Raw genomic sequence first — 25,329 nt, 5'->3', positions numbered from 1 at the left:
TTTTCGGTCACCTTCCAAACCCCAAAAGCAGAGATTCTGGAGTTAGATGGAGTTTCAGCTTTTGATTGCAAAGCTGCTGCTAGAAATGGGCCCCTTTCACACTGCCTCCCCTTAAATAAAGCAGTTTAAAGACCTAAAAGGTCCAGATCTCTGAAAAAGGTGTCACAAATGGCACAGTGAAGGAAAGTCAGACTTTATCTACACTGCAGTTTGTTCCGTCTCACTAAATATCCGTTTCAGTACTTTTGAGTAAAAGCATAACAGTAGCTCCTAACCTGGTGTTACTGATTACAACTTGCTCAGCAATTTTGTGCTGATGTCAGATTGCCATGTGTCAATTATTCATGTTGAAATATAATTTAAAGCAGACCTGCTTCAAATGAACTGAGCTGGACTCGGCAGCAGCCTATCATAAACACCAAATAAATCAGAGGAGTGACTGTTTGGAGCCATACGCTGGAAGCACCACCATCTGCCTTAATATTTAGAGAGAAATAAAGAAAAACCACAAAGAGTAACGTAATTGAACATTTTGTTTTTTTTATTAACTGCTCAGAATACACCATGGTAAAGCATTTTCCATCTCTCATCTCTTGAAGATTCTTTGGGCATTGAGTGATGGACTCAACAGCATACTGCATGTGTTCTCCGGCCCTCTCGTCTGAGGAAACGTGGCCGCCACTCACACTGCTGGATAACTTACGAAGGCAGTAGATGCAGAGGAGAACTCGAGAGAACTCACACAGGGTGAGGGAGGAGACAGACCTCTTGTTCCCAGACAAACAGGAAGTTGAATAAATACACAACAGTCTCACTTTCTGTGCTCCCCACAGAGAGACAGGTGCAACATTCACACTTTGCATTTGTCTCCTTCCTGGATTTAACTGTCATCCTACATATACTGTGATTCTAGTAAACACCATCAGATTGCACTTAAGAACAGAGATTGAATTCTGTACACAAAGTCATCCAATATTAAAAAATACATTAAATTACATTTTCCAAATAAATATTGGTCCATTTTGTTAGTATGCCATCTTCCTGAGACACTTTCAGAGCCGCAGACATATTCATACAGCAAAGGTAGCTTTTCTTTTGATCCATGAGTATTCTCTTTTCAGTCTTCCTTTCATCCATCTTTTCGTTTTTCCCTCCAATTTTTTCCCACCCTGGAGGCTAAATATCTTTGTCATGTTACACTTACTTCAACCGTCTACATGTGAGCTCATCCTTCATCATATGACTTGCTCTCATACGTGCAGGGACATACACAGCAAACTGATTTCTCGGGCTGCACCAGCACAGCGTGAGCCACGATGTGAGAAAGTGTTGCGGATGCGCACAATTAGAAGACGTTGCACTCCGATATACAGACAGCACTAACTGTAATTGACCTGAACGTGAGTCAGTGCAGCGAACTTCTGTGCAAGGAAGACGTGTGCTTGATGACATACCCTAAAATATAATGTATACAAATGATTCACTTGCATGCTGACACAAACGTGTATAATAACAGTCCAACAGCCTAAAAGGTTTTTGAAAACAAAAAAACAAAAAACAGGAATATGATCGTAGAAGCTTTTTGTGTGAAAAAGTTTCACAGTATCAACGTGGTTTTCTTCCTGGCTTGCTCAGTGGCAGTCTGCCTTTGTGCCAAAACACACACACGCACACACACGCACACACAGACACACACACAGACACACACACAGAGAGTACCTTTACATAAGGAGACCCTATCGCAATCATCCTCTGCCTTCATCCTCACCATTCTCTGACTATTATTGCTTTCAATACCAATATTGTTATACAAGACCTACAAAGGGGGGGGGGGGGGGGGGTGCATCTTCCGCTGCAAGTACTGACTTGCAGCCCAGTTCTAAACATCCGATGTGAAATTCCGAGAACAAAAAAGAAAGTCTTTACAGGAAACACATCAACTGCAGGATTATCCGTATCTGTAACGTAAGGCAGCAAAAGATGAACAAACAGGAGTCCGAGTCCCTGACGGTCTATACGTTAGAGACGGCGTTGTTAGAATCTCTCGCCTGTCGGATGCCATACAGCCACTTGATGACTCGAGCGTTCCTCTCGATGACAGAGATGCCATACGGGACCCGCTCGTTGGCCCTTGACGGACCGTCGTCTTCGTCGTCCTCGTCCTCCCTGACCCGGTCGTCCCCACACTCCGAGCTGGGCGTGCTAACGCTTCGGAGCTTGGAGACTGACACAATGTCTGAGTTGGCCCTCGTGAAGCGCTCCACCCCGCCCATTCCCTCCACCTCCTCGGGGTCTAACCCGCAGTAGTTAAAGAAACGCTCCAGGTCGGCTGTGGCACGGGAGTAGCGGTCGCTCAGGTCCGACTTGGAGCGGTGCAGTGATGGGTGCTTGCGGGCAGACCCTTTGGAGCTGGCGTTTGAGATGCGGGTGAAAGCGGGTGAGGCTGGAGGGATCATGCCTGCTCGGACTAGCATTGGACTGGGTGGCAGGTAGGCTGATGGAGCGGGGATGGCTTGGGATGACTGAGGGAGGGGTTGCGGTTGATTCTGGGAGGGGGGAGGGGGTGACGGGGGTGGGACTTGGGGGTGTGCGACTTGGCCCTGGGGTGTCTGTCTGGGCCTGAGCTGTGGCTGCAGCTGAGCTCTCTGGGGCTTCCGTATCTCAGCATGAGGCCGAACGTCCACCCTGCGTACTGTCACCGAGTTAGGGGAGCTGTAGGGAACTGGAACGCCAAAGCGGGGTGCGCGAGCTGGCACAGGGGGTGGACGTCGAGTCACTTCTGCTGCCGCCGTCCGAAGATGATTGTTGAGTGGAGAGGAGGTGCAGGAGGAGGTGGACGATGAGTTGGCGAGGGCGTGATTCAAAGGTTTGAGGTTGTTGGAGAGTCGGCTGCTCCTCTCCTGCTCTCCTGAAAGACTGCTACTGATGCTCTTAGCTCCCGATGACGGAGATGACGAGGAAGGGGAGGTGGAGGAAGAGGACTGGGAACAATGTGATGGTCCATCACATACGTCATTGATTAGGTTATTTAGAATATCCAAGTTTAGAGCAGGTCGTCTCCTGTCTCCTGCTCCCTGCCTGCCTGCAGTGTTCTCCCCCTCAGCCGGCGATCGGTTAACTTTCCGGGCTGGAGGGGTGTTGATCATCATCCCCGAAGGGACGAGGGGCTTGCGGATGATTGGAGGCTGGATGGGGGCCTGGCGGGTGAGTGCCACCTGCTGGCTTTTAACATACTTGGCCTTGTCGGCCTCCAGGCGCTCCACGGCGCTCAGTTTGCGGGCCCCGGGCTCAGCCTGTCGGCGGAAATAATCCGGACCCTTATTGAGTATCCTGAAAGGCATGGCAGAGGTAAAGGGGACCCCGGCCAGACGGCCATCTGAGGGCCGCAGGGTCTCCACTGGCATTCTGCACGAGCTGGACAGAGAAAATAGAGATTTTCCATGAGTTACAAGTAATTGGAACATAAAATAATTCACTTGTATGTGAAAACAGTTTTACAGCTTCATGGTCAGACACTAGCTGACAGGAGGAGAGGCAGGCAAACACCTGGCTTTAATGGTCAGTGAACATCCTTTTAGAGCTCCCACACATCCTCTCTAAGCTTAAGGGAAACAAAAAAAAAGGGCTCTTTTGTACTCTTTTTCTCCCCACTCCTCCCCCTCTCACACCCGTGCTCTCAGAACCCCATTTAACTTCCTTACCGGTCGCTGTGCTGCTCCTCTGCCTTTCGTCTGTCCTCCACGACACCTCTCTTGCACTTTTATTTGTCCCTTTTCCCAGTCCGGGCTCAGTGAAAGGCTACTTGCGAGACAGGGTCAGTTGGGGTCAGATCCTCCACACCAGCCTTGTGCAGACCACCTCTATTAACTCAGCTGTGATCCAGAACAGTGAGAGACTGGGTCAGGGTCAGTCTTTTTCTTTTTTTTTTGTTTCTTTAAATCCAAAAGGCAAGTCTTGTAGATCAGTCGCCAGTTACTCAGACAACACCACAGTCTCTCTGATCCTCTTTACAATCCTCTGTTTAGCCCCAGCCCGCCTGTCCAGTTGTGATCAGATCCAAAAAGCCGGCCGGCAACTCAGCAGGAGCGCCCTGTAGTCCTGGAGAGGGTTAGAAAGAAACAAGTCCAAGTCAGATAAACCTCCACTTTCTTTCCACCGCTTAATACCATAACGCATCCACACATACTCTCTCTTTTTCACACATGCACGCACACTTCTCTGGCTGACAGACGGGGACTCTCTTTAACACTGAAGTGGAGCAGACGGGACAGGCTTTAATACAGAGTCTGGCTCCTCCCAGCCAGCCAATCGCATGTCGCCGGGAGACTCGGAGGGGTACAAGGGGCGGGCTGGGAGGCGAGAGGTGTGCTCGCATTGGCTAGGCTCAAAGGAGATCCTGACCAATTGGGCCCCTCCCCCTGCCTTTCAAGCACAACAAAACTGAGGCAGGGCTTTCATTCAAATGAAAATTCTTTGAAAGGGAGAAAGGGGGGAGAGAAAGGGGACGGCGGGGGAAAAGAGGGGCACCGCAGATGCAATTTTTACATTGACTTGCATCAAGCTCAGTGGGGTGCTATGAAAACATGTGAAAAAAAAAAAAAAAAAAAAAACCACTGAAAGCCTGCACAACTGTTCCTGCTGCTGAGCTCTTTGTGTGGCTGTTTGTGTGTTTGCATTTTAGCCTAATGAAGACAAAGTAGATGAAGATCACCGAAACCAAACCTGATTCAGCTTTTAAAAAAAAGGAAGAAAGAAAAGAAAAATAGTGTAAGAACAAAGTTTAAACAAAGAACTGGGACAAAGTTTTTCCTCTGCCGGAGCACAATTAACTTGTGGATTATTTCTCTCAGTTTCAGGGCTTTAAAACACTGCTAACACACATGCTGTTCATTTATTTCCCCCTTCAATTCCACAGAAAAACAAAAAAAAAAAAAAAAACAACCCCACTCTCCCCCTCCTCCACACCTCTTCCCTGCTGCATGTTATCATTTACAGCATTACACTCCAGGGTTACATCACATCCAGATAGACAACACGGTGCGTCCCCTCCCCCACCTCCACCTCTTCTCCAGCACGTCTATCCACACATTTTTAATTAATCTTTTTATAGCCGTCTTCCTTCCCTGTCTCCCTCAACATGTGACCCTGTTTTTCCCCCAACATCTCGCCCCGTCTGACTCCCTCTTCACGCTCACATCCACAAACAGCAGACCAGCAGCAGACGAGAGAGAAAAACTGACAGCTTACACTTAAAAAGAAAAACGCACACACACGCTTAGCTTTCATCTTGTAACAGACCAAAGAAGAGTTTAAAATAGCCTACCTCAAACTACTCAAACTAAACACTTTTGCAGCACAAAAATAAAAACAGAAAGAAAAAAAAAAAAGATTCCCAAGCATGAGTGAGACGACCTGAAGCTTCTGCACAAAGCCTTTGGGAATATATGCATTCAGGGGATGGAACAAAAAATAATAATAAAATAAAGAGTCTTTCATGAAAAACACAATACAGAGAAAGCTTGAAGTGAGCTTGAAGTAGGAAAAGAAAGGAGAGGTGGATTAGCGGACAAAGTCACGAGATGACGTCAGCACAGACTTGTCTTGGTGTCCTAAAAAAGCTCAAACCACTGCAGGGAAGCAGCTCTACTGTATTTTTTCCACATGTTCATCCTTATCATAGCGCTCAATGCAACTTAACACGGTTAAGCTTTAACGCACAACACGTCCAGTTATGTGACACCATGGTGGCGCTCCACCCGCTAATGTAAATGCCTGCAGCGCACAACAGTAAATACACTGAAGACCACAACCCACCTGGAGCCACTCACACACTCCCCGTCACTGTGCTGATTAGCACTTTCATCTGACTGTGTAAGTTGAGGAATTCGCCATAAAACATATGTAAAACATCACTGATCTGCTGCTGCATGTGGATCTCTTTCTTTCACATTGTTGTTTTCCTACATTCATCATCCTCACGACAAACTAACTAGTAGTTTAACAGCTAAAAGGTTAAAAGGTTTCAGGTAATTATAGAATTTCTTGTCCCTGAATCTACTCAAAGAAACTCATCTTAGAGAAAATGCTTTAACAGAAACCGTGAAGACAAACGTTAGGTCACAGAAACCTCAGCCACCTCGGTTTTAGTATGCTGTGGCCTTGTCATTACACTTACACAGCCCTCTGCCAAGAGGAGGAAAAAACACACCTCCTTTGCTCCAGATTTAGAGTCTTTTCATGTCTTTAAAAACACTAATTTCTGTAAGAACTGCCAACCTTTGCTGGAGTATTTGTTCTATTTCACTGTGTCCCAAAATGTCCAGCCAAACAGCTTGTGATCCAAAGTCTACACATTTTGTCTTTTTAAAGCGTGGTTATTGATTTCTATCACTCCTAATGACTAACATACACTTATACACAATTACTGGTGTGAACAAATCCCACAGACACAAAGGGGGCAGGAGATCCCTGTCACACCAGCATAAACCCACCTCTGCTGATAACTCTAATCCCCTGATCCACCCTTTATTCAGTCTTTTTGTTATCATTCTGCGCTCAACAGTTTGTGCATTGATATTGTTAGTGAAGGAGAACGAGTTCCAACAACTGACAACAATTATCGTCAAGCTGCTAAATGAATTCCCTCTTCATGGAGATTAGATTTGCTTTAACTATGTAAATGTTAACCCAGTTACCCTCCTTCCTTTGAGCCTGCCAATGAGAAGAGTCGTCCACATGCAAATACTGTGAGCCTGGATAGTCACTACTTTAAAAAACAGCAGCTATTGTCATTCATCTTCTCCAGTGAAAGGGGTCAGATGGCTAAAAGCCGCTCTGCTAATGGGACTAATGTGTGTGCAAACGGCACCATTAAGCCTCTCGTCCCCACCGGTCCACGAGTTGAGCGTTGCAGCAGCGCTCAGTCTCGTTTCTCTTAACTTTTCTGCCTCTTGGTTTCCGTTCATGTTCTGTAACTGCAGTTGATGATGTCTCCAAAAAGGCAAAGGGCCGAGGAATGATATTCCTATTCCTCAATGGAAACTTGCGCATTGTGATTATCATCACAAAACTATGCAAACCGCTGAGTTGTTATGAATCGGACTGTTTTTACGTTCAGTTTTCTAACCACCATATAAGTGGCCAACAACATGGTTTATGATGTCTGCATGAGAGAGAGAGAGACTGCGTTTCATGGCGTGTGAGTGACTGTGGGGGGTGAATAACAGAATGTTTGAAATCAAAGAGAGAAGCCCAAAATGTCTGCGCGCACAAATGTTGTAAAGCAGCTGAAAGGAAACAGTGACTGGCATTTTACCACAGCTGACTTGACCGTGCCGCCGGCTTAAGTGTAATTACAGAGAGAGCCCATGAATGGGAGCAATTTGCTTCGCCAATATTTTCTAGCAAGTTACTGAATAAGTAGCAGCTCGTGAGGAAACGGGTTGCAGTAGGAGGGTGGGGGAGGAGGAAAAAGGAAAAGGTGAGAATAGGCAAGATTAGAAAATATATAATAGCAGAGAAAACAAGAGAAAGCCCAACTAAGAGAGATAGTGTCAACCTCCCATCCAGGGTGAGTCTCACAATAAGAATGAATCATACTGAGTCTTAAACAGTTCCTGATGCTGACTCAAAGCCAGAGTGCAGCTCCATGCGATACCATTCAAATCCTTCAGTTTTTGAGCCTGTCAGCTTTACCCCAGCATGGAAGGAAAGAGGTGGTGAGTTCATCAACAGTGACTACTCAGCTGCTTCACCCACTGGAGGGATGAGCAGGAAGCCGGGATTTATTTCACAACAGAACGTGAGTGGGAAAGAGAAAACCAAACAAACGTCCTCGGCTGTGGGCAATTCCCGCAGGTTGACCCTGTTTCGCGGTGAACTTAGCTCATCTATTTCTGGACACTTGGAGTTTCCCGATTTGCTCCTGAAGCCTGTGAACACCCGACTGTCAACTGCAAGGAAGCCCACATGGAAATGCTGCACTACAATCCAAAGTGTTCAGGAAGGGGGAAAAAAGAAAAAAGCAAAACAAACAATGCTCCATGCTCATAGAAACAAATAATGAAGTCAGTGAGTGGGTAAGTGATCTAGTGAGCCAAAAGTCACATGCTTCAGACTGCTCAGGCAGTTTTTTTTCTGCTCCTAGCTCTGTAGATGACTGAGCGCACTTATCCCTGATTTAGTTATAACTAAATCATTCACCTGCTGTGCAAACCTGTTTGCAGGTTAAGCCAAAGGAAGGTCTACAGAGTTATAGTTTATCTATTTGGACCAGACCTGAATTTATCTGTACCAAAACCCAGTTCAACAAAAGGTCAAGAAACGGGACAGTAAGCAAGATGGATCGTATTAACAAATCTCTCATCTCAGTGCAGGGTTCAGCTGGTGTCCTCCCTGTGGCTTCCAGATGAACGATAACCTGATGAGAATCAGACCAAGCTTGGACAGAAACTAATGCAACACAAGCCCCTGCCCATTATCCCACTGGGACACTCAGCCTCAGTTTTTAAAAATCAATAGAGAGCTTAAAAGAAGGGTTCAAAAAGTTATCAACCACTCCCCTTAGGGCTGATTTAGGGAGCTCCAAAGAATGATAATGAAGACAGACAGTTGGTCGTGACAGCGTCAGACCTTGCTGTTATTCTGTTGAGCGGCTATCAGCTTCAGCCACGTTGCTTGTTTCCAACTGAAGAACTGCTCCTGGCTGGATGGACTGACATGCATGACTGAAGTGTCTGGACAAGGTTATGCAACTGTTTTTATACGGACAGAAGTCGAGTCGACTGCAAAAACAACCACTGAACCATAAACCGACAGTTATTATAGCATCCAGCTCGTCTTTTTTCCCCTGGATCTCCCCGCTTCTGTCAATCCATCCGTCCGTCTCCCCTTAAACCCCCTCCTCCACCTCTGCCCATATCTGTCTGTGTCTGTGGCCCCAGGAAACGCACACATCCATGTACAATTACACCAGAGGGGGGAAAATGGAGGTCAAACCAATGAACTCTTGTGTCTGTGTGCCTGTGTGTTCACGTCAGGAAGAGAGTTTTGACTGAGTAGGTAATCACAGGAGAGCAGGTGGCTGAGTCCTCCCTTGGGAAAACTAAGCCAAGCTGTGAAGACAAATACAGAACATCTGTGATGTGTCCACATTTGTAAAATAAAGGGAAAAAATAGATATAGGGATCATTTGAGTGCAGTAAGTAGTAAGAACAGTGTGTAAAGTGTATGCAAAGAAGATGATAAGAACATCTAACGGGTATATAAATGAAACATCTGCCTTTTACTCCAACTTCCTTTTAAGCTGACATCAAGTTAAGATGTGCCAGACATAGAAGACTACATAAACAGTGCATACAGACACAACATTAACATAAACAGATTCTTATAGTGAGTCAGGTTAGCAACACAACCAAGTTAGTTAAGGCATTATAACAATTTAGCTAATTCAACTCTTAACCCGAATTTGCACTGTAATATGGTGAACATGTCTCAACTCTGTATATTTTATTTATTGTTTACTCTATTTAATTTGTAAAATATGTGTACACACACACACACACACACACACACACACACAGAAAAATATTTAGTATACACATCCAGAAATGCATATACTATTATATATTGTACATATATTTATTAGTTTCAGATGTAGCCATTCTTGTATTTTGCTTGTTTACATTATTGTATTTTGCACAACTCTGTTGCTTGTGAAGCTCGCACACAAGAATTTCACTCACATGTGCTGTACCAATGTACCTGCACATGTGATGTGACAATAAAAGTGATTTGATTTGAACAGAGGTGGCGGACGTTAGCCGGCAGCAGTGCAAACAAGACTGTTGAGTTTATGGATTTATTGATTTAGCTAGTTCTGACCACAATTAGTTCATTAGAGTGTAATTAAAATTGCTGCCCGAGTTCTAGTGTATTTTTGCTAAAGGTCTGATACCCATGAAGTTTAGGTTTTAAAACTAAGAACTATTCCTGAGCTCGAGTGCAAAAGGTACGTAGGTATATAAATTAGACTGCATGATATTTGCATATCATTAGCCATTTTTCACCCTTTCAACCACTGATAGAAAATGCATATTTTGTTAACAACTGTGATCCTAAACTACATATTGTCAAGAGGCACTTCACACTTATTGGTGTGACTCTCTTGAGTGGGGGGTAAACTATACCTATGACCCCCCCTCAGGAGGGTCCCATGAGGCTCACACCCTTCAGTGGTATGTAAATTACTTGTGTGCTGTGCTTCTATTTTCACTTTAGAGCTCATTAGAGTTACACGGCTCAATTGTAATCTCAGAGCGCCACCCTCCAATCGTCACGAAATGTTAAATATCTGTGAGATTTATATAGTTTAAGCACACTGTAACCGCTTGAGGTAGAGCATCAGAATTTATAATGACCCTTGATTTCCTTTACACGTGCAATGAGTCTCACCACAGCCACTTCAGACTTCTGTACAGAATGTATGTAGGGTGTACAACAGGGGTCCCCAGTCCACGAGGGCCGGTGTCCCAGTAGGTTTTAGATCTCACCCTGGGTCAACACACCCATGATTAGTTCATTACCAGGCCTCCAGGCCTCTGGAGAACTTCAAGACATGTGAGGAGGTCATTTATCCATTTGAATCAGCTGTGATGGATCAAGGACACATCTAAAACCTGCAGGGACACTGGCCCTCGTGGACCGGGATTGGGGACCCCTGGTCTACAACATAGCCTATACAAGTGCCCACTGCCAACCTTTATATGCCTGTGAAGGCTTAAATTTATGATGCAGAAAAAAGATTCAGCACTGTCATTTTTATTATAATTTTCCCCCCAGAAATATAACAAACTGTAAGAACTTGGACAATTCTTTTCCCTCCTATTCTGGGTACTAACATGCAGGACTACCACTCATTGACTTTACAATGCCTGAAGACATTCTGCCATTGCTGCATCTCCAGAGGATAAAATAACTCTGATCCAGCAAAGATTTTTTGCTGATTACAGAATCCACTATGATATACCCACCCCCCATCTGATCGGAGTTTGCATCAGTGGCTGGGGGCAACTACTCCCACCTCAGTCAGCTGGAGCTAATCTATTAGACAACGCACACTCACACCTTGGGGTATTAAAGCATTAAAGTAAATATACCTACTATTGCAATTACATGGTAGTTATGTCCTTTTAGTATGCAGCTGTGTTAAGCACAGTCATCTGCTGCCATAAAGAGACACACACACACACACACACACACACACACACACCTCTGCTGTAATGGGAGAGCCTGAAAGCAACCGAAAATAAATAAATAAAATAAAACAAGAAGAAAAGGGAGGAGAAAATATCCCCCCTTCAACACGGTGATGAACACATTCCAGACACAATCACCCATCGCTGTCCTTAGTCAGATAAAGAACACACACACACACACACACACACACAGGAGGGAGAGCGGTCAGTGGAGTCGCCTCAGTGGCTAGGCCTCAGAGTTGGCTTGGATACAAGGAGTGTTTTACTCATACATGTACAGACACACTCACACAGGACACATTCTTCTGCCTTTAACCCTTTGTGTAATCCTTGATTAGCTCTCACACTGGTGCTGAAAGCCTAAAAATCATTCATGAAAAAAAAAGAGTGGGGAAAAGTCAACTTGTTTAAAGAGAGATATTATGTGGGAGATAAAATGAAGCACCTCTGGAGTGACAACAGTCAGCACAACACGTTGCTCTACAACAAGAATTTAAATTCAGTTTTAGGGAGGGTATATTGTTGGCTCTGCCAGTACACGTGAAGCTTTGCAGCCCCTTACAGCTGAGAGAATGAAATTAGTCCTGGAGCAGAGCTGCCAAAAGTTATAATCAAGACCAGTATTTTTAGGTTTGGCACCCAACTCAAGGACAAGGAAGTACCGGCAGCGACAGAGAAACAGACAATAGCACCCGCTGTGATAATGCAGGATTTCATCCAGAACTGAATGTCATTTTAATAAAACAGGGAAAAGAAAACCAAATCGTTCCATAAACTGACAACTTTGAAGCGTGACCTGTCCTGTGGATACCTGCCAGAGGAACAAGCCCTCCCCTCCGTTTAGATAAACAACCCCCATGTGTACACACTGCTGACTGTGCTCAAACAGGAGAAAAAGCAAAGTTTACTTACGTTCTTTAAGCTGTTAGCCGGCTCTAGGAAACCCAAAAAGAAATACTGAACGTGTCAGGCTGAAGGAAGCAGGCAGCAGCTCCGAGCGTGCAAAGCTGTTCTCAGCTGCTGCGAGTTGCCAGTGAGCCAGTACTTGTGTATGAGCCAAATGAACACTAACCTGGAGGGAGTCTCTGCTCTTCAAGCTATAAGACTCTCCCCCGTCTCCTCCCACATCCAAGGGAAGACTCCACCTCAGGAAAAGACCGGAGGAGGAAAAAAACCCAACACTATGTGAACAGGAAGCCTGAGTTTTTCCAAGCAGTGACACAAACCTTCCTGACACTTTAACTCTTTGAAATTGTCCCGTCAGTTACCCAGAACCGTGGCACCGTTAATACCAGAAAAGGTAACGGGGCTTTGTGTATCGCATCCGGATGCTGAGGTATCGCCAGTCACTATAAGGGAAAAATCCGAGAAGAATAAAGCAGTTTCTTTAACAGCTTTAGCAGAATTATCAGTCTCAGGGGAAAAAAAAAATGGTAAAGAAACATTGTAGGTCATTGAAACACTTTGGTAATCAGCATCTAGTGGAAGCAGTATGTAAACTGTATGTGTTGCACTCCAAGCAGATTACTTTGCAAACACTGAATTACTAGTTTTTACCTCTTGACCCTCTCGTCCCCATGAAGACTTTTCAGAGCAAATAAATAAATCTAAACTTAACTCTGTGGATTCTATTTTATCATCTCATCTTAACACTGTAGAGATAAACGGCCAGTCCCTCCGGAGCAGAGATGCACTCATCTAACATGTGGACTGTACAGAATTCTGATCTTGACTTAAAAAGCTGCAGCAGATATGAGTGACAACAGCTGATGGGACAGCAGCAGCTAGCAGGAGAGCTAATGTACTCCCAAAAATGCCTGCGACACAGTCTCCCTTTACTTAAATGTAAAGTTGGTCAACTGTGGTCACACCAAGTTGGTTTGACTGGAAAGTTCCAGCAAGAAGACGCCTTGGCCTCCATCTCTTATCTACTTTCACTTGTTATCTTTATTCAGAGAGACATTATATAAAGGTAGAAACTAGCAGGGCATTTGTTTGTGTAACACTTAAGTGTTGTCATCAACTCAATTATTGTTATTTCACTTCCTGCCGTTTTTTGCAGCTCTACAGACGGGTGGAGGGCGGGTGGGGGCGAGGGTCCGGAAAAGGAGAAACTAAACTGTAAATAACAGTTTCATGCAGCAGAGTAATGACTCTCACGCAGAGCTTAAATTAGATTTGTGCCTTAGATAAATATTGCCCATCTCAGGCCTAATTTGATTTGACATTTTCCTAAATGTTAAATACAGATTTAGTACATTTATATTACTGGATTTATTTGCAAAGTTGAAGCAAAGTCCACCCTGATGTTGACTTACTAATAAAAAAAAATAAAAAAATGATTAGGTGCTAGGTCAGTGTTCAGTATCGGTACCCAAAGCCAACATGTGCATCTAATCCCAAATGGAAACGTGGCATCCCTAATCATAAGGGCTTTGTTTGGTGTCAACCTCCAAACCATTTTAATGGTAGAGTTGAGAGGACTACAATTTTCCAGGTGGGTTCCATTTAATTTACCATCTGTGACAACGTCCAAATAAAAACACTCGTGGCTTTCTTCAAGTGAAATATTACCCTTTTCCTCTCCAACAGATCCAGAGATAACGATGTATGCTAGTAAGTGAGAAAGTCGGGAAGGGGACACTGTCTGCTTAACAGACAGTGGGCGAATTCAAGAAAGCAAATATTATTATCAAAGAGGTGTGGCTGAGGATATCCTGTCACTGAAGGCAGTAAAACAGCAGTTCAGGAGAAGCCTTACTACTGGAATACCTCGACAGGATTCCTGGAATACTATATATAAAGCTCTGTGTACTATATTTAAAGAACACAAAAAAGCAAAACTTACTTGTCTTCTACATTCAATATTTTTTTTTTGTTAACATCTTCCACACTGTGGCTGAGCTGCTCTTGCTCATTACAGTCTGAACACACAGCGGCGCTTGTTTAAAGGAGCAGTCAGGGCAGGCTGCACCAGACCAACAAACACATACACAGATTCAGGTGCTCACAGTCACAGGTCTGAGTCCGACACACATGAACACAGCGGTCAGTCATTCTTCTGAGGCAGCAGCAGTAGGAGGGGACTTTCACTCCATGCTGCAGAGGAAACGCTGTCGACGGCTCTGCATTAACACAACGGGAGTAGGTTAGATAGGACGCATGTAGAGCTACATGATCTCTGACCAGTATGACATATTAGCCTCTTTTCCCCACTACTACCTTCTCGGCTTGACCAGACCATTAGGGTTTTCAATTAGGTGGTAGGACAGGTACCAGGTACTTTTTAGTACCTACTTGACGTAAGCAGGTCGAGATGAAGGGGGGAGTGACATCAATGGATGAGTCATGACAGCAACTCCTTCACAAGAATCAAACCCGCCATTTTTGAAACCCACAACAAGTGAAATGGCTAAACACAAACTGACACCATGGTCCAATAATGAGGTGTTTACTATTGGTTTAGCAGCAGGTATATATAACGACACCCCACGCGCATTATGTTGGTTCTCAAATGTAATGGAAAAATGACCGAAACCCAGTAGAGTAGAGTAGAGTAGAGGCAGTGCTAGTGAACAAGAAGCAATTGTGAACACCCTCCAGGCAGAAAAAAAAAAGAAACCAGAGATGTGACAAAAACTGCAATTTCTTTCATGGTCACTTGAGTTTGGCTTTAAAAGGTGAGTCAATCTCAGAGGGATCCCATTTTAAAATACCCAGCTTAAGAGAATTATTACTTTATATATAAGCAGTTATCCAGTTCTCTGTAATGCACCTGTATAGTTTATTTGACTAACTGATGCTAGCAAGATTGCTAACCCAGCTTGCTAGCATTAGCTAATAACTTCTGTGCATTTATTTGGGAAGTTAAGCTAAATCATTACATTTATTTTTATGATTGCCACACCATAAAACTGCAGATCAGCTGAGCAAAAACAACAACAAAAGTTTACTATTTTAGGGTAGAGTCAGCAATTGGCTACTTCAGACTGACATCATTAGCCATCTCAAGCCCAAAAAAACCCCCCAAACAAACAAATATAATGATCAATGATGAGATGAGAGATGATGATGAGATAGCCTTTATTTGTCAGTTGCAGGTCTTTTGCCCACAACCGAGCATCACATTGGGGAGACAGGTCAAATATCCCAGCATTTACAGAAAAGATCATTTAGAAGGTTTAGTGGAGTTACAAGCCAGCCATAAAATCTAGAGCTGACATATTTCAGAACGATACCTCTGTAACTCTGAACCTAAACAACGATGTAAAACTAAATACCAGATTTTATTATGAAATTATATTAGGATCCTATAAGGACAGGACTATATCGTGTAAAAAGGATGCTGAAGCACCAAGACAGGATCATACTTCTTTGCAAATGCGGAATTTTCTCATATATTTAAATTCATGACTGAGACAGAGACATGGTGCTCTAAGTATCTAAAGCAGTCAGAGAGCGTTCCCTGAACGTCTTCCATTAACACACATGACTGTGCTCTGAGACTCAGAGGAGGCAGGTGGATTAAATGTATTAGTGTGAATGTGTGGTGCCTTCTCATTTGGCAAATACTCTGATCTATGATACACAGATGCAGACACAGGCTCTCATACAATGTTGAGTCAATATTGACAACCCACTGGAAGTCCCCCCCACACACACACACACACTTTTTGATTCCGAGACCACCGAAAGAGTGTGAGGGGGGATAAAGTTACAGCTCCACCCACTTTCTCTCATACCACAACTATAATCTCTGTCACTTGATGCACACACCCAGATACACTTCACAAATGCAGGGACTTGCTGGGCTAACATGTCACATTACTCTTCCCGTTACATGCTGGCATGTCCAAGCAGGCCCAGTGTCTGTCATCCTGCAGGAATCAAACTGAGGTAACAGAGTAGGAGTGTTCACATAACTCACAGAAAACTTCTCAAAAGCACTGCTGTAAGAGCTTGGATGAAAAGCACAAGAAGTTACGTTCCTGTGGTCCAAGTTTCTCTATAGATACTCCTGCTAGTTCGCACAGTGAAGGGCATTTGCATTCAGAGACCACAGAATTTCAGTGACACTGGACAACTTTAAACTTCATGTTTCCAGCAGTTATTTAAGTGGGCAGGTCCCAAGTTAAACTGAAGCAATTACCAAAGAGCGAAGGTTACCATTGATTGACATATGACAGGGCGGTAAATGGACATCCCCATACACAACAAAGTGCTGCACAAAGAGCAAACTGCTTTCTGTGTGGATGCACCTAAAGTGTTGACCAACACAGAGCAACATGATACTCAAGGACTCTTCACCACACAGTTCTTACTGAGGCAGTTACTCATTGAACATTTCAGGTTTTATTAGATTTTTGCAGGCACTGCTGTAAATGAAATTGTACGTCCCCACTAACCCAGGAAGAGGATTTTATTCATACTGCCGACTTCTACTCTACTCTATTAAAAAGGTACTCCAGAGATTCAGTAATGCCGTTTAAGTAGGAGAATTCACAGGAGGCAGATTTTAAAGCAGTCCTGTTCTGTTCACGTGCACATCCACATTTTAAATTCCAGGACTTGACCGTGACTGTGACACATGAATTGTGTTAAAAGGTACTCAAGTGAACTTTCTTCTGATTGCCTCCCTCACCCCCAGCATATACAAAACACACAGTAAGGAAACATATGATTGGTCACTGGTTGAAATAGGTATACACTGGATTCTACACTTCCCTCAAAGGTTCATCTCATGAATACTTTTTCCATCGTTTGGTTATTTATTTAAACAATTGTACATTCAACCATTTCCCAGGCATAAATACTCCTCAATAGCTATATTGGTGCGATATAAAATCTAAATCAGAATCCTTTAATAATCCCTAAGCAAATTATTTAAACAAATTGTAAACAAAACAAATAAATGCAGCTAATTTTTATATCTGAACACCTGAAAAAAAAAAGGTTGAAGCTCCGGCAACAATATGAGTGTTACAAAACTAAAACTACACTTTTCACCCAACAAGTGGCCTTTAACATCCAAACTCCTCAGTGCAAATCCTGTGATGTCAGAGTCAAGCTATGATCCCAAATTCTTAAAGAGAGAGAGAGCGAGAGAGAGAAAAAAAAAAAAAGGCAGCATAAAGAAGAATGATGCCGCTATGAATTCTTTGCTGGTTAATTACATTTTTACTTGACCTGCAACCACTCAAGCTCTAAAAACCCAGCAACACAACACGTACCAATGCTGTGCCTCAAAGCAAGACTACTCACTACAACCCTGCACATAACTTTGCTAATGGTGCATCACGCCTTGTTTAACAACAGTAACTGGATGCTACAGGTCCATTATGGAATTAGTTGGAAGAACACTAATGACTGTGTACCAGATTACATCTGTGCTCATTAAGAACACCGTTTACTTAAGCTTACATCAATCCGCACACTGTTTCAGCGAGCTGGGAAAGGCAGCTCAGGAGTAAACCTGCATTTATTTGCTCTTAGGAGAGCCCCTCCTACAGAGTTGGAAAGTCATTTTCTGACTTGTTTTGAAGTCAGAAACAAAATTGCCCTTAAAAGACCGTGTGCTTTGTTCAAACAACATGTGGATAACAGTTTCCCAGAATATAGCTCATTTACCCGTCTTACTCACGTATGCTGATAATAACTATGTTTTCCCACTATGGTAAGCTACCCCTAACAATATAACCACAAATCTAACAATAAATAACCCGACAACCTGCATGTACTTATTTTAAAGCACCATGTTAAGTAACTTTACTTTCAGTAGTCACCAGTGAATAAAACTGCATTTATAGAATAAACAGTCAAATCTGACACTTTCTTAAACTTCCCTTCAAATATCAACTTCTCATTGAATTCTTTGCCATTTATCGTCTCACGTATGCATTTCTTTCCAACTCAAAAACTAACTGATAATCACGATCGGTCCTTCCTCATGAAATGGACTCTGTACAACACTACAAACAATTTGCATCTACATGAAGACAGCATTGCAAAAGTGATACTAACATGACACAGCAGCAGAGATCTATAGCATAGCGACATGTTAAAAGCTGTTTATTTAGTTAGTAGGTCAGTAGCCCCTGTGTAGAGGGGGCAGGGTAAATAATGGTTAACTAGAAGCCCGTTTCCAAATAATGACCTCAAAACAGCCAGAGGCACCGATGACAAGCAAGAGGCAGAGTGTCCCACACATGCAGTGATGAAACGTAGACCTCTGAGAATAAAGAAAAGGATGGGTGGCATCCAGACATCAGTCAGTTGTGTCAGCAGGGTGGAGCACATGGAAGATCCTCGCAAAATAAAAAAAAAAATACAGAAGCGCGAACACACCGTATCACTCACACACACACACACACACACACACACACACACACACACACACACACACACAGTCATGTGTGTAGAATCCAAGAACTGATGAGCAAGCAGTCAGTGACACGTCAAAGCTAAGCACAGACTCACCAAACCAGATAGTTCTACTTCTGTTGTTGCAACTACTTCAGTGTTAACTGTCTAGATCCCAGTATCTGATCCAACTATGATTAATGGCCCTGTGTGTGTGCGTGTGTGTTCCTGTCTAGCTATCTTTGTGAGGACTGAAATCTGCATTCTACTATACTTGTGAGAACCAAGAGTCACTTGTGAGGACACACTCACCGGTCCTCACAAGTTTGAAGGCCTTTTTGAGTCTCAAAATGTGGTTCTGTGTGTGTGCGTGTGCGCGCGTGTGTGGGCGTGTGCGCGCGTGTGTGGAGGCTGCTTGTATATAATAGCGCCAAACAAAAACACCATTAACTGTAGATACTGGGAACAAAATACCTTTTTTAGTAAATAAATGCTCGAGTAACACTTTCAGAAACTTGTTTTCCTCTTGTGGAGGCTCGCTCAGCTAGCAACTCCACTGAAAATAAAACTAAAAACAATTAAAAAATAAATTAAAAAAAAAATCATGGGTTTTCCTTTTAATAGGTCAAGTTCCTCTCTGTGCTATACAGCATCTCTTAGTCACTACACCAACATGAGAGCCCCGAGCTGCTGACCTCGAGAAGTCAGGAGATACAGAGGCACAGATTGCCTGGACCAGAAGTCACACTGACCTCATTTCTTAGGAGGAGACTTGACTAAACTGTAAGTACGGCCGCATGACTCCTACCATCTGGGATATTTGGACCAGAGAGGGCTTAACCTGACTGGGAAATTCAAAGAATTCTCTCTGTAAAAAACAAACAAAAAAACAGCATGAACACGAAAAAAAAAATAAACATGTAAAAATGTTTTTTTTGATCAGTTTTTAGAGCCTTTGGTTCTAAATAACACTTCTCAGACACTGGGGGCAGAAAATCTGCTTTGCTCAGCTATTCAAAAATAATAATTGGAAAAGACAAAAAAGAATGATCAATCTGCAACTGAAAGGAGACACTAAACAATCTCTGCAAGTATTTTCTTATATAATGAAGCATTATAACCAGCTCCTCCTCTGGTGAGTGCAGCTGGGAGTCACTGCAGCCCAGTAAGCCCATCGTAGAGACACATAAAGCAATTCTCCACTTGCTTTAGGCTCAAGTGTCCTTAAAGCCTTCAGCCGATCCTCACCACCATAGCCAGCTGCAGTACACTGAAATGAATCTTAAATATTCCCCTATTAACACTTTATGAAGGTTGTTGAATAAGTTAATATATCCACTAGACCATAAAAAATTCAACAACCTCACATTAACCTTCACTTACGAGTTCCTGCTTTTATCTCATGACATTAAAATATTGCAATGAAGGACTTTCTTAAAGTAGACCTATAATTGTTCCGTAGATATACTAAATACTAGAGGTGGGAATCACCATACATCCCACGATACGATATTATCACAATACTTAATGCACAATACGATATTATTGCAATATTTTTTTTAAAATATTTTGCGATATTCAGATTCTGTACATAAGGTAAACTTTATCAATATTCATTTTATCTAATATCAAAGTCTTTCTCTTTCTCTCATTTCAGTCAGTTTTATTGTTTGTATTACAGTCTAGGCCAACTTAACTGAATGCAACCATCTGGTACAATTATAGCTATTCTGAACTATGCAATTTGTGAAAACTATGCAGCCCCTTCAGCAACTGAAGCATTTGAAAGTAAATTAAAACAAAATATAATTTTACATTAAATAAAAAAGTTTTAAACTTAATTAAAATAAAACATGTCTTAAATTAAAATAAGTAAACTGTCATGTTTATTGCTGCCATAAAAAAAGTTAAACACATTTGGACAGTGAAGGAATGTCAGGATTCTTGCTCAGAAAAAGGATCAACATTCTCTGAAGTCAGAGTTCCAGTCCACAAAAACTTTTTTTGTAACAAAATATCGATTTCTGCTGTCCCTGTATCGATACATTATTAACAAACAAAATATCACGATACTACACAGTATCGATTTTTTTCCCCACCCCTACTGAATATATAAAATATATTTAATATAAAATATTAAAACATGATCAATGTCTAAAAGCTCATCAAGATCAGTGAGTGCATGTAATCTCTGCAAAAAGCTCAGACTTCAGACTGCTCCTCATGTTTTGCTTTAGGGCTAGGGGTGTCCAACTCCAGGTCTCGAGGGCCGGTGTCCTGAAGGTTTTAGACGCGTCCTTGATCCAACACAGCTGATTAAATGGCTAAATTACCTCATCAACATGTCTTGAAATTTTCCAGAGGCCTGAATCATTTGATTCAGGTGTGTTGACCCAGGATGATATCTATAACCTGCAGGACACCGGCTCTTGAGGCCTGGAGTTGGACACCTTTGCTTTAGGCAGTCCCACCTGTGAACACAGCAGTCCTGCATAGCTACATTTCAAGTCTACTGTAATGGACAGCCAATCAGAAAAAAAAAAGTTGCCTCAAAGGGAGCAGAGCTCGTTTCTGAAAGAGGAACTGAAGAGCTACACGAAGGCCTAGTAACAATAAGTAAGGATTATTTTTTAACTGTCCGGGAGTTGAAAACAAGCAGAATAGGTTTCTTTTAATGGCCAAGGAATGAGTTCAGTAAACTCATTTCAATGTACAGTATTGTGCAAACACTTTAAGTCTCCCCTCATTTGATTTATTTTGCTTCCAAGGAGGACTTTGTCATTTTTAAAGTGGTCTTGAGCAATAGTTAACCAGGCTTTTCTGAAAGGCTTTCAAAGTTTAAACATTGGCTGTTCTTTTCACTCATTTTCAGTCCACACTTTGTACCTGATCATTTTCAGAGGAATGCTTTCTTTGCTAACCCACTTAACACAGACCCGTGAGTCATTCAAGCATAAAAACACACATAACTAAAGGGGTAAACCAGTGTTGTGTCTACACAACAGAGAATTTAGCAAAGAAGCTAAATTTCAAATTTCTTTAGTTGAATCTATGAAAAGATGGTTACACAGTGTGAACGGTATCCGAAAGCCATGTGCATAAAAAACAAGAAACGAGGTCATTCTGAGGACCAGGACTGGACTCTGGGTGATCGATCCAAATGAAATATAATGAAATATTTGGTTCAAACTGTCATTAATTGCAGATGAGAGATGTACAACAGTGTCTACAGCCGTTAGTGAAAAATGGTTGAGGCTCTGTCAACCATTTTAACAGAGAGCCCAGGTCGATCCCCGGGCTCTCCACCCTGGTCGTTGTGTCCTTGGGCAAGACACTTTACCCTACCGCCTACTGGTGATGGCCAGAGGGGCCAATGGCACGATATGGCAGCCTCACTTCTGTCAGTCTGCCCCAGGGCAGCTGTGGCTACAACCGTAGCTTGCCTCCACCAGTGTGTGAATGCGAGAGTGAATGAATAGTGGCATTGTAAAGCGCTTTGGGTGCCTTGAAAAGCGCTATATAAATCCAATCCATCATATTATTATTATTATTATTATTATTATTATTGTCTGGGGCTGCATTTCAGCCAGTGCACACTCTGCACCCATTTCCCATTTTCTTAACAAAAATATCAGGAAATAATGGGTGGGTCAAGACTTTTGCACAGTACTGTATATATGGGCACAAGAAAAGATGCTTGACCTCTAATCGCCAGCACATTTGGATGGCTGTGACTCAGCAGACGACGGAGTCTGTGTGATCGTTAGAAAGTGCTATGAAAAAGTGCTTTGAGGGCTTAGACTCAAAAAGCCCTTCACAAGTCCATTTACCATTTACTTGCAATCAAAATGAACATCATATTTAGTGACATGTGAGTAAATAAATCTGATACTAATCTGGTTCATCCAACGTAAAGTAGTTCGTGGAACAGTGTTGCATAACGCCCAACTGTAGCTGTGGCTGCGCTGTATACTCTGGCCAAATGGAGCAGATTACCCTCCCCAGTCTGAATAACAGTGTCAGTGTAAGATGACCTCATCACCATGTCAGTGCAGATAAACTGCAGGACAGGACGAAGATAAAATTCAAAACACAGGTGGCACCATGGAACAGATGAGAGCCAGAGACAAGTCAGGAAGCTACAAATACACAAAAGAGGAGAAGAAGAGAAAGAGACAACAAGCAGGACTTGGCAAACTCAGCAAAACAACGCAACGCTGACAGCTTCCAGGCAGCAAGTGTGAAAACGCAAGCCTCTGAGTCAGTCCATGTGACACGATGAATAATACCGACTGTTGCAACAAGCGTAGTGGGAGTCTTTGTGCCTCCTACAAACACACCACTCCAAACTCTCCCTTTGTTAATCTCGGCTAAACTCGACTAAAACAGAACTCATTGTAATTTCTCTCAAAGATGAGTGTTTACATTTTACCTGCCTACCTCACGCGCAGAATTTTGTAATCAGGTCCCATTGTGGTATCTTAAAGATAACTCAGCTGACCTTTTGACCCTGGAGGAGTGGACAGAGAAATTACCCAACATGATTCAGAGCTTACATCACATACAAAACAGCTCACTTTGTCTAGACATGCGTTTGACATAGATAGATTAGATAAAATAGACTATATAGATTGAAAGGTTTAAAAAAAAAAAAAAAAAAAAAACTTAATCAGCTGAAGAGAAGGCTGCTAGTGTCAATACAGGAAGGGACCTCCAATTCAACAGCAATGCATTTAGGGCCGTAACTTCCTCCTTTGACACACAAAAGGGAACCGTTTTCCTCCCCCCTGGCAAAAACCTGAGCTTCAATACATCAACATCCCGAGCACAGTGAAGCTCTGCATGACCTTTAAACCAGACTCACATCCTTTTACACGACTTCCTCTTCTTATGCAACACTTCTTTTGTGCACGTTTCCAGTTAAAGAGCACATTTTCCAGCATGGTGTTCTCCGCAACATTTGAGGCCTGCTGCAAGCTCAGTGGGCCATTTCAGACTCTACAATCGCGAACCTACAGATCCACAGTCAATATCTTCAATAGTAAAACTAATTCGTATCTCAAGGTCCCCTTAACACAATGCAAAAAGATGTCCATCTTCCTTAGATGCGACTCCACTAGCCAATACACTGTGGCAAAGGTGTATTCCTCATACAGGTGCGTAACATTAACCTATACAAATGAGCAGTTCAAAAAGATTACTCACCTGCAAAACCAACTGAGTAAAGCAAATACAGTTCGACGTTCAAACAGCTGTGTCAAAGCATTTAAACACAAGTAAACCAACAGCAAGCTAACGGCATTGGAGTTCACTTTCACGAAACTTTCAATGTTGGCGCGGACGAATCCATTAATTAACTCTGAACACACGGTTACATTTGGGCTTTTGTAAAAGGGCACATTTAAAGCTTTGCAGTCTCTCCAATAGCACTGTAATAATGCGTTTACACTGTTGTCCCTTTCATGTTGTGAAATTCCGAGTTCCTTTAATATTGCCAAGTTTCTTTGAGAAAGCTTTAAGGAGCACCCCTAAACCGGTTCCCACTTTGGTACGGTCCGAGCTCCCCTCATTGGCTAGCCGGAGGCATTTGCAATTTTTGGAGGACGCTGCGTGCCCGGTACCTTGGTAACCCCATTGCTCTCGCGAGAATAAAAAACAGGCTCAGAACCGAATTTTGAGGCAGAGGCAGAGCAGATTTTCCAGCAGCCGTTGTGTTGCATTATATTCATGAGCAAAATTGTGGAAATACGCATTTTTCAATGCTATTCTATGTATTAAAAAAGGAATATGTATGAGAAATGTCGAACATGCCTGAAAATAGAAATGTTTTTCTAAGGGCTCTGTAATCAAGCAGCTGTACAATCCCCAAATATATCATTATATTCTATATATTTTAAGGGATAATATGCTTAATCCTACACTAACATGGAATCAAAATGACGGGATTGCTATATGACCGCTAGTGTGACTATATGCAAGAACAAAACAATATAGGTTGTAATAACGTAAAGTCGGGGGGAGTTGAAAGTTGGACATTAGTAAGGTTACAACTAGCAGCTCTCTCCCACTGGAAACACAAACTGTCCTTCATGTTCTTCCCACTGAGAGGAGACTAATGCAGGGACACAAGTTCAGCTAATGACAAAACAAGCTGGGGGATGATCTAATGTTTTGGCAACAAACTGCTTTAATTAACTAATTTAGGATGACCTCAGCTTCAAGAAGAGAGGAGTCCTTCTCTTGCCTCTCTCCTCACATACGTGCAGAGGAGGATGTATCACTTACCGCACCAGTTCCCACGAGGAGAATCTTTGTTTTCTTCTCCTCATTTTATTCCTCCCTGCATCATCCTTTGAGTTAAAGAGGCAAGGCTAAATGTCTGGATAAGTGTTGATAAGAATGAGAGTGATGCAATGATTATACTTAGCACACATCAAAGAGCAGCCAAGAGCTAAATGTGAGGCGATCATAGCACAATCACAATATAAGTGAGGGTGTATGATGGTGGATGGTTAGTTTCCATGAAATGTTTCTAGAAATGTGGTGATGTGAAAAACAGGATTTCTTCTTGTTCTCTTTATTTAAAAAAATAAAAGGGTGGAGAAAGAGAGTAACACTTGATGGGCAGCATGACCTTTCCTTTCCTGACCTAACAGCACACATCATTACACACATTACACCACCTGTTTCAGTGTGTAAGCTTGTTTGGTTTTCA

At 42.7% G+C, this 25,329-nt stretch overlaps 1 protein-coding gene across 3 annotated transcripts; it reads right to left on the bottom strand.

Annotated features, from left to right (window-relative positions):
• Positions 1-515: 515 nt before the first annotated feature.
• On the bottom strand, positions 516-23,963 carry wu:fa11c10 (protein FAM110A). Of its 3 annotated transcripts, none has more exons than XM_024798217.2 (3): positions 23,820-23,963; positions 3,702-4,098; positions 516-3,414 (listed from the first exon to the last, which is right to left on the bottom strand). In XM_024798217.2, the coding sequence occupies exon 3, from the start codon at positions 3,402-3,404 to the stop codon at positions 2,013-2,015; it is 1,392 nt and encodes a 463-aa protein (XP_024653985.2). In that variant the 5' UTR covers positions 3,405-3,414; positions 3,702-4,098; positions 23,820-23,963; the 3' UTR covers positions 516-2,012. The 3 variants fall into 3 exon arrangements, with proteins under 3 accessions (XP_024653985.2, XP_076734391.1, XP_076734390.1); XM_076878276.1 differs by lacking the exon at positions 23,820-23,963 and adding an exon at positions 23,055-23,073; XM_076878275.1 differs by lacking the exon at positions 23,820-23,963 and adding an exon at positions 12,168-12,305.
• Positions 23,964-25,329: the final 1,366 nt, after the last annotated feature.

The sequence above is a fragment of the Maylandia zebra genome, linkage group LG20 (assembly GCF_041146795.1).
Source record: "Maylandia zebra isolate NMK-2024a linkage group LG20, Mzebra_GT3a, whole genome shotgun sequence".
NCBI classification, from domain to species: domain Eukaryota; kingdom Metazoa; phylum Chordata; class Actinopteri; order Cichliformes; family Cichlidae; genus Maylandia; species Maylandia zebra.
This window is presented reverse-complemented; position numbering and strand designations above follow the sequence as displayed.